The 10,074-nt window shown below is 39.5% G+C and overlaps 1 protein-coding gene across 2 annotated transcripts in view; it reads left to right on the forward strand.

Moving 5' to 3' along the window:
- The window catches only part of MRPS35 (mitochondrial ribosomal protein S35), a 50,174-nt gene extending 41,308 nt beyond the window's left edge, over positions 1-8,866 (forward strand). For both annotated transcript variants that reach the window (XM_059935537.1, XM_059935538.1), the window contains one exon: positions 6,757-8,866. In XM_059935537.1, the coding sequence (XP_059791520.1) occupies positions 6,757-7,026 (270 nt within the window). In that variant the 3' untranslated portion in view covers positions 7,027-8,866. The remainder of the gene's footprint in view (positions 1-6,756) is intronic.
- The last annotated feature ends 1,208 nt before the right edge of the window (positions 8,867-10,074 follow it).

Genomic DNA, 10,074 nt, shown 5'->3' on the forward strand with positions numbered 1-10,074 from the left:
TAATCCATTGTGGATATTTACGTCTTCCTATTTTTTATGATTTTCAAGTAACTTGAATTTTTTTAATTGGTAAAACTGTTTTTCCTCATCTAGCACAATGCCTTACTTGTAATCATGAGAAGTGGAATATTACTGTGATTCGTGGTCTAGGCAAAGGGAGTTATAAATAAGATGGTAGAAGGTGACACATTTGTGTATTTAGTGGAACAGATACTTCTTTGCTTTCTATTAGATTGGAGTTCACTGACCATTTCATGAAGTAGCTATTGTGCTTTTCTTTGTATTGAATTCATGCTTTACAAGGAGAAAAAAGAGATAGGGTCAAATTAAGTTATTCTTTTGTTCTTTTTTCTGTGTTTCTATGTTCCTTGGAACACGTTCTACCACTAAGAAGCAGTATGATTTGGGGCAGATTATTTAATTGCTCTGGGCTTCAATTTCCTGATTTGTAAAACAGATAGTGATAGTACTGCCTCATAGGGTTGTTATGAAAGTTAAATGAATTAATACACGTAAGGTGCTTACTCATCCCGTGCCACTTTCCTCACCTTGGCCTTCATTCAGGCCTGAATGTCCTAAGCTCGTTCCTGCCTCCAGCCTTTATGGATGCTCTTTCCTCTACTGAGATCACAGTTTTCATCTGCCCGGTTCCTCCTCAGCTCTAGGTTTCCTACTGGATTGGCAGTTCCAGGGCAAGACAGTGCCTGGGACAGTAGTTGTGTAATAAATATGTACTGAGTGAACGAATGAGTGAGTAAATAATTGAGCCAGCTGCGTAGAAAAGAGAACAGGATCATGTGGAATGGAAGGTTCCTTCCTCTAGGGCTGTAGTCAGAGCAGGTTCTCTCATGGTAGGCAGGGAAGAAAGGAGACGGTATATATGTATATTTATTGTATACATACATAAGTTAAATAGTGAAATTGTAAATGTTTAATAATTAAGTTATTAAAGTTGAAGTCTACAAACTAATCAAACTGCCTGAATGGTGATCAATTTGAGCTTACATTGGTATTTTTAATTGCCCCCCCAGTAATTTGAATATGTTATTGTTTATGCTTTAAAATTAATACATGTCAACTATACTTCAAAAAAAGAAACTCTTAAACAACTGCCCACTTCAATCCTGGGTATAATTTCAGAAGCTATAAAAATTTGGCAGTGAATTACAAGTCAGGGTACGAAATTATAAATGAAATGTAATCATAGCTGTGCTTTAAAAAAAAAATGAATTTAGAAGGGCACACAGCAAATATCACAAGTATTGATTGATTTTCTTTTCTTCAAATGTCTCAAGTGTCTGGTAATTGTTTACTGCATGCCAGACATTGTATGTAAAAGACCCATAGAAGCTCCAATTGATGTCATCCATCAGAAAGAATTTCCTCCTTTTTCGCTTGGGCACAGAGGGTCAGGGGCTTATCTTTTTAATGCAATCAGAATTGAGCTGGAGCAGGGCTGGGTTACAGTTTTTTAAGATTTAGTTCACCTTTGTCTCTTCTCAGGCATTTTGATTGGGAACTTGGTGAGTCCGCTTCCACATCTCAAAGTCTGCTTAAGAGTCACTTGTGCTCTTCAGAAGTTTTGAGCTTAACTTCTAGCCCTTGCAGCAGAATCTGGAAGATGTCTTGAGAGGGAGATTGGTTGTGTGAAACAGGACTTCCTCCCTCTAGTAGGACTTTGTCTCCTAAACACTATGAGATTATAGGAGATTTGCTCTTCAGAAGCTTGACTCAGCCTCCTCAGCTTCCCATAAGTAGCCCCAGAACTAAAACCAGTCATGTTTGGGGCTCTTCAATTCCAATCTGTCATACAAGCCCTGGGTAACAGCTCAAACCTTGCTCATTTCTCTTTTCCCGAGTAGAGTCCTTCTGCGTGGGCCAAGGGCCAGTCTGATACAGAATTGGAAAATGGCCTCAGGGAAGAAAATGGCTAGGGATTTTCAGAAGGATGCTCCCCATATGCTTGCAGCCTGGAATTCACATTCATCTAGTCCTAATTGATTCTAAAACTCTCTGGTGGGACTTCCCTGGTGGTACAGTGGTTAAGAATCTACCTGCCAATGCAGGGGACACGGGTTCGAGCCCTGGTCCGGGAAGCTCCCACATGCCGTGGAGCAGCTAAGCCCGTGTGTCACAACTACTGAGCCTGCGTGCCACAGCTACTGAGCCTGCATGCCACAACTACTAAAGCCTGGGTACCTAGAGCCCATGCTCCACAACAAGAGAAGCCACCACAATGAGAAGCCTGCGCACTGCAACGAAGAGTAGCCCCCACTTGCCACAACTAGAGAAAGCCCATGCGCAGCAACGAAGACCCAACACAACGATCAATATATATATATATATATATATATATATATATATATATATATAAATAAAACTCTCTGGTATATTGATTACCTGGCTTTTTTCCAGTTGTAGCCAAAGCAGAGGCATCCTGTGACCTGTTACATCCTATTTGAAAGTGGAAATCATAATGTAAAATTAAAAGAAAGAAATTTGGAGGTTTTTTTCCCTCAAGGATTTTATATTTATACCTCTTATATGAAAAATATTCTGAAGTGACAAGCATTATATAAAATGTTATTACCTTTTTATCATTACTAGAAGATGATTTTGGAATTGCTTTTTTGTTTTTCTTCATTTTCAGGATATTTTATTAAGGGGACATTTTACAAAGGTTCAGTAACAGAAACAAGTGAGGGTGCAGTTCTCTGGGGTGGTGAGAGTGGGGTGCCATCACACCGCATATCTGAAGGCAGGGGAGGGAGGTGCTGCGGAACCCGAGAGAGAGCTGTATGGATGGGCCACCTGACAGGAACTGTGGGACATGCCCTCCATCAGGGAGAGAGTTGGGAAGGACAACCCTGACCTCACTCTCCATCATTCTCTAGGTCTCTTGCTGGTGCCTCCCATTAGCCAAACCGAACCAGGAGCCAGAATTCAAGGGGTCCCTATGAGAGGTCCATTGGGATTGCTTCTTAATATATCATTTAAACCAACAGCTCTTCCATTTAGCTCTGTTCTTTCTTCACTGATAAGCCCCATTTGGATGGCAGCCATCTGTGAAAACTTATGTATTAATGACTAGAAAAGATTTCCCTCAAAAGGTAAATATGGTGATAACAATTACTCTTTATTTTTCCTGCTTGAAAAACAGAAATTCTGAAGATCTTTTTTATTGATACATGTAACATAGGACTTCAGAAAATTAGCTTTCTTTTTCTTGAGACAGGTCTTTATAAGAGGTAAATTCTCCCTGTGTGTGTTTTTGTGTTTTCTACATTTGGTAAGACATAAAAAGCCTTCACCCAAAGGAGACTGCTGGAAAACTGGAGATAATTCAGTTATTTTTAAGAACAGGCTATTAACTGAGAAAATTAAATCTAATCAGTGATAACATTTATCAAGAAGACAAGAAGTAATAAGCATCATGAAAAATACTACCTTTCTATCAGTGATAAATAAAGACCTTTTTTTCTGTATTTTTTTAATCTACATTTGATAAATATCAGTCATATGATTTTGTGAGTGGGAATAATGATGGCAAAACATTTGGACACTTCTTGTGTTTATATTTACCTTTAAAGTTTCGCTTCACTGCTTGATGGTGGTAGTGGTGCCCTTGCCATGGGAACATAGATTTTGGAGGTGTGCCAGCAAGGGTTTGAATCCTACTCTTCTTTATTCTTCTTAATAAGTTGTGATATTAGTAGTAGATGGTTATTTAGTGTTTACTGTGAGCCAGGTACTCTAAGTATGTAGCTATTCCTTACTTCTTTTAATCGTCAGGACAGTTCTGGGGAGTCAATTCTTATAGAAATGCAAGCCTATCACAGTAGTAAGTGCTGAAGGTAGGATTTAAACTCAGTTCTATAAAACACCAAAGCCCATGGTAAATACTGTGCCATACCCCTCCCTGTGTGACCTTGAGGGAATCACAGATATAAAGCCCTCTACCTGTAATTCTGAAATGAAAAAAGCTTTGGAAATTGCTAGTCTTTTCATAACTTATTTGGTGGCAAAATGAACTCTGAATGGATGAGAAGCTATTTATAGCCTTTGTAAATCCCATTTAGTGCGAATATTCATACATGTTGCTAGAAAAGTAGTAATATGTTTGATTAGGGGGTGCTGCCGTAGACCTCCTCTGGAGATGTTACAAAATTTACTGTGTGCGTGCTGCATTAACTTTACAAGTTAAAATACAAAAATTCTGAAATCTGAAACATTCCCAGGTGACTGTGCCCCTCTATTTAACTTCTGTAATACTTAGTTTTCTTATCTGTAGAGATGTCAAGATCTAACCCAGTATGTCTTAATGTGAATTATATTAATTAATACATACATGTAAGTATTAAAGTACCTGGTATATAGTAAGTATTCAGTTTGGGGGATTGTTACTATTATTATCTTGGAATTTATATTTAGTTGTGCAGAGTTTGGATCCTAAAGCTAGAATATGTGGAAAACTAGAGTTTTGTTTAGCTTGTAGCTGAAGCCCAGCACTGCATTGTATCTGTACAGGATTAGTAGGAAGCCATGCCCTTCACAGAATATAAGTGACTTTCCCTTACCAAGGACTATTTAGAACAGCAGTAAGTATAAACGTACACTATGCTGTAGTTTAGGATTTCCTAACCTTTTTCACGTCACTGCACACACAGAAAAGTTCTCTACTGAGATAAATAAGGGAGGGGGATGCTTGTGGCTGCCCGTGCTGCAGCGGGCTCGCGTGGCGCCCGCGTGCTCAGCGAGTCAGCGTCATGGCATACCTGTGAACACGCCTTGGCAAAGCAGTGTGGAGTTGTACATGCCGCATATAAGGGGAAGATAAAAAATGCTGGAAGTTGTTAGTGGATTTACTTTGGTTATCTCCTCTGATTAAGCATCTATTTCTAGTCAGTTAAAATCCAGAAACACCTAGGTGAAACATAATTTTTTGAACAGTTAAGTCTCTTGATTCTTGTCTTCTAACAGTTCAGAATGAGATGGAGTGACTGTTTTACTTAATGCTTTATAAAATGTGTTTGTTGACCTCTTAAATTAAGTTTATTTCACTTGTAAGTTAGAATTATGAAGAAACTATGACATTGTCTTGAACATTTAAAGCATTGGCAAGAGTGGATAGGCCGGTGATATATTTAATTTCGGACATTTTTTTTTTAAGGGGCTGACGTTTATTCCTTCCTCATATATTACAGTAAAAATTGGGTATGGTGGGGTAATTTTGTCAGTTATTTTTTTAAAATGTACAAATTCAGAGTTTGGCTGTTAGGAGTTATTTGCAACAGGGCTCTGGGGGCGGGGCACAACAGGAAGTTATTTCATATTATCCCTGCCCCTCTGCCAAGCGAAAGCCTCCCTACCAGCTAAAAAGAGTGTGCAGAGCAGATTCTCAACCAGATAAGATGTTTCTAGAACGTAGGTTGGAACATTGTCCTCCGCCATAAATTCGGCATAGGGAGGCGGGGCAGACGTAGGGGAGCTGCGAGTACAGAGGCCCCACTTGGGCTCAGGAGTCTGGGATCTGAGGAAACACCCTACATCTGCTTGTTTCTCTTAGAGGAAAGAGTACACAGTTTAAAGGATTAAAGGAGGGTTTCTTCTTCTTGTGGGTCTCTGTGGTGGAGGAGCTTCTTTCCTGGGCTGTAGTGATCCGAACGGGGTTTGCTGGGTTGGTGGCATCCCCAGTGGCTTGTTTGCCTTTGGTGGGGCTCCTCTTTATCCTTTGAGGGGCAGATTTCTAGTGCTTTTCTCTTTTCGTGAGCTTTTGGAGCGGGAGTGGGGATGGGAGGGTGGCATGGCTGGAAACTGTTCGCCTCCTTCTTGGTGCTCGCTTGGCTCTGAGGAGCCTTGGAGCTCTGTCTGCTCAAGCTGTGGTCTGTTTCAAGAGGAGTTTTCAGAGTTAAAATATTATTTCTGACAGCCTTACAAATCTGCCTCACTTTTAATACTTTAAAAACTTTATAATTTGGAAGGGTTTACCACCTTCAAAAGTTGTAAGACTAGTGGGTCATTCCATAATAGCCTGTGGCTCAGAATATTGTTACGTGTTAATTTGGAAAGAGTGTGGCTGCTCTTCAGCACTTCTCTGAACCGGGGCATGTTATATGTCAGCTGCGTTGCTTGATTTTCTTCACAGTGTTACATCTTCATTTAAATCATGAATCTGAATTGTATTAATCTAAAACCTACCAGTGTTCCCTAAAATAACATGGTAATAATTTTTGTAAGAAAAAGTAAGTAGTAATGAACATTGTTTCCATTATAGGAACAGAAAATAAAGATAATAAGACAAAATTCCAGAATATATCAAGTCATTATGACAAAATCACACGAACTTTATATTTTAAATTTATTTTAATGATTGGTCTTCCCTGTCATTCCCAGAGGCATGTTACAGAGATAAATACAGTCTCCTTTCAACTCTCATATTTGGAACCTCAGAAATTTGAAATGTTTGATGTGTTAGAGTTTCAGGACTGGAAAGTTGCAGGGAGTGAGTTTTCTGCATCTTTCGGGAAGCAGTATTGCTGTTAAGTGCAATTCGCAGGGCAGATAAAGTGTAAATTTTGTGGGTAGAATTAGTGAGTGGTAACGAGGTGCTCCTGTGACGGAGTGTGCAGCCCGAAGCTGCTGGTGCCGGCGGACAGCAGTGCTAGATCCGGGAGGGCAGTCAAGGCGTACGCACCGAGTGTGGACCAGACTTCGAGTCATAATTTTCAGAATTCAGAACGTGTTTTTTCCTTTCAGAAAACTGAAGAATGGGAGAAAAAGAAGACTGAAGCAGACATGGAAGAGTATGTATGGAAAGACAGCTCCTCAGAAAAAAACATCCTGGAAACCCTTCTCCAAATTAAAGCTGCTGAGAAAAATCTGGAATTAAGTAAAGAAGAGCTCCTTGGTACTAAAGAAGTTGAAGAGTACAGAAAGTCTGTTGTTAGTCTTAAGAATGAGGGGGACAATGAAAATACCCTTTCTCAGTACAAAGAATCAGTGAAGAGACTATTAAATTTGACATGAATTATATAGAAAAATTGCCTTGATTTATTAATTTTATGATATATATGTAATCATTATCTAATTTGATATACAGTTGAAGATGTTAAAAAACCATTGTTTTATTACATCAGAGTTAAAATTATTCCTTTCATCCTAATGTACAAAGGTAGTGATTATTCAAAAGTTTTCTTACTTATGCACTGGGGCAATCATACTAATTAGATCTCTGTGATGTCTTCTGGTTCTAAAGTGTTTGGATTTTATTTCTACCATAACAACTTTAGTGTTCATATATATACAATGTTGTTGTTTTGTCACCTGCTCCATTTCTTTCCCTACAAATTAGTACTTATGGGTTGCTTTTGAATCATGATTTTGGTTATTTGGGAAGCTAGGCCCAGAACCCAGTCCCCTGACTGAAGTTCAGTGTTTTGTCTACATAACTGCTGTCTGCCTAGTGAGTTTTTTGCACATGCTGATTCTGATTAGAAACAGGTCCTTGGCAGTATTTTCTAACCTAAAAAGTTTGTTCCATTCCTCTATTTTGGGGTCACTTTATGTTGATTCAGTTCTGTTTAGCATCCTGCTTTCCATTTTCTTTGGCTCATTTCTCCAACCCCAAGCTTGCAGAAAAGTGGAAATGGAGATTAGCTGGTATTCATCTCTCTGGATGCCCCTGCTAGAACTTCCACATCTCAGGAAAGAGATGAGGTATAAAGACCCTGAATTTAATTGGAGTAAATGACAAAATAACTGCCCTAAGAAACATTTCATTCAATTTAGCTGTCAATTCAGTACTTTTAAGTATATCTGTAAGTCATTTCTTACCACTTAAAGTTGTCGACAAGTGATTAATTTAAAATTGAAATAAAGGAATTATGGAGGCTGTTATTTGCCTAAAACTTATTTTGCTTGACAGAATTTGAGAACATAAAATGCCGGAAGGAATTTCAGAACAGTTGCTCAAAAGATTTATATAAATTGAAGATATGATTTAGTATTAGCAAGGCCAAGAGTCCGTAGGTTATAAAGGACAACAATAGGGCCTTGAGTTCCATCCATTCCACTGGATGGAAATAGCGAATAAAAAACAAAGTAGATACAACTGAACTTCTAGATCAGGTTTAAAGCATACATAAGTGTATTGAAGTGTTACATTTCTTAGAGAGTCAGAGTTGAGGAAATCTCAGATGTGGAAACAGGATTGAAGAAGGACACATTTGAAAACAGTAGAAGCTGAGGAGAGGTTGTCATTTGGGAACATGTAAAGAGGTGGTAGATTAGGGTCCTCAATCCTGTAGTAATAATACAGTGAAGATGGAAGCAGATGGAGTAATGATACATAGTAAAGAATTTGACCTTGCTCACAGAGAATCTGGCCTCTCCCGTCAGCTTCTGGGAGGTAATCTGTCATACCTCATAGAAGTGTCTTTGGTTAGGGCAGGAGTCAGTCACAATGGATTTTAGGTGGGGCTCGCTACACCTGATGATAGTCCTAGGCATGCCAGGAAAACCAACCATGTGTTTAGGGTTGGGGGGCTTTGAGTCTCTTGCTAAATCAGTCCACCCAGCAGCTGAGATCAACTGCCCAGGTACTTGATCAGTCAGTCACACCTATGTGATGGAGCCTCAATAAAAATTTAGAACACTGAGGCTCTGGTAAGTTTACCTGGTTGGCGATACTCTGGACATATTGTCACACACTTTTACTGGGAGAGTAATGCATCCTGCTTCCACGGGGAGAGGACACCAAAACCTGTGAGTTCGTAACACTCCTGAACTTCATCCTAGGTGCTTCTTCCCTTGGCTGATTTTAATCTGTATCCTTTCCCTGCAATAAACCGTAACTGTGAGTATAATAGCTTTCATTGGGTTCTGTGAATTCCTCTAGTGAATTATCGAACCTGAGAGTGGTTTGGGGACTCCCCATCCCCCGAACTTACAGTTGATGTCACAAGTAAGGGTGGTCTTGTAGAAGAATGTGCCTTTTTTTTTTTTTTTTAAATTGAGAGTTATGTTTTATTCGGCAGAGTTTTTTTTTTTTTAATTAATTTTTGGCTGTGTTGGGTCTTCATTTCTGTGCGAGGGCTTTCTCTAGTTGCGGCAAGTGGGGGCCACTCTTCATCACGGTGCGCGGGCCTCTCACTATCGCGGCCTCTCTTGTTGCGGAGCACAGGCTCCAGACGCGCAGGCTCAGTAGTTGTGGCTCACGGGCCAAGTTCCTCTGCGGCATGTGGGATCTTCCCAGACCAGGGCTTGAACCCGTGTCCCCTGCATTAGCAGGCAGATTCTCAACCACTGCGCCACCAGGGAAGCCCGACTGTGCCCTTTTAACCTTTGCAGTTTGGCTAACTCCGAGCAAAGACCTGAAGACTCTAAGGCTGTGGCATTGACACCTAATGGCAAAATCTTAGAGCTGTAAGATTAATACAAAACTGCCTCAAAAGGGTAACCGTTGCTGTCATTGTAATGTTAGCAATAATTAAACAGCATTTTTTGTCATTATTTAGACTCTTGTCCTTAAGCTCTAATTGATCTAATGTATACAATGAACATCATATTCATCCTTACAATGAGGATTCTAGGGGACACTTTTTGCTGTACTGATGATATGCAATCACTTCTGACTTCAAACTCTTAAATTTCATAGCTCAGAAGGTGCTTAAACACATAGGCAACTAAGAAATAGAACAAACCTGTTTTCTTAATTGTAGGCAGCTTTAGTTTTTTTCTTTGCATATTTTCTTTCCAAAATTGGTAAATATGTCATAATACTGGACTATTACAGATTTTTTTCCCCAAAATACTGGACTATTACAGATTTTTTTCCTGGCTAGTTTCAGTGCTGGAAAAATTTCGATATCATGGTTATTTCGTAAATGGTGGTAACAACCTTAGCCTTAGTTGTTGACTAGGCCCTGTGATCTTTGTTTCTTAAAGTTTTAAATTCTATTCAGAAGTTCTCTTTGGTCCCTTTGGCTTCCAGTAAGGACATGGTTTGTAGGCCCAGTCGTTTTTGTCTTGGCTGACTGTTCAGGTCGCCTCTATAGTCTGTTTACTCAGTTTATC

This window comes from Balaenoptera ricei, chromosome 10 (assembly GCF_028023285.1).
Source record: "Balaenoptera ricei isolate mBalRic1 chromosome 10, mBalRic1.hap2, whole genome shotgun sequence".
NCBI lineage: Eukaryota > Metazoa > Chordata > Mammalia > Artiodactyla > Balaenopteridae > Balaenoptera > Balaenoptera ricei.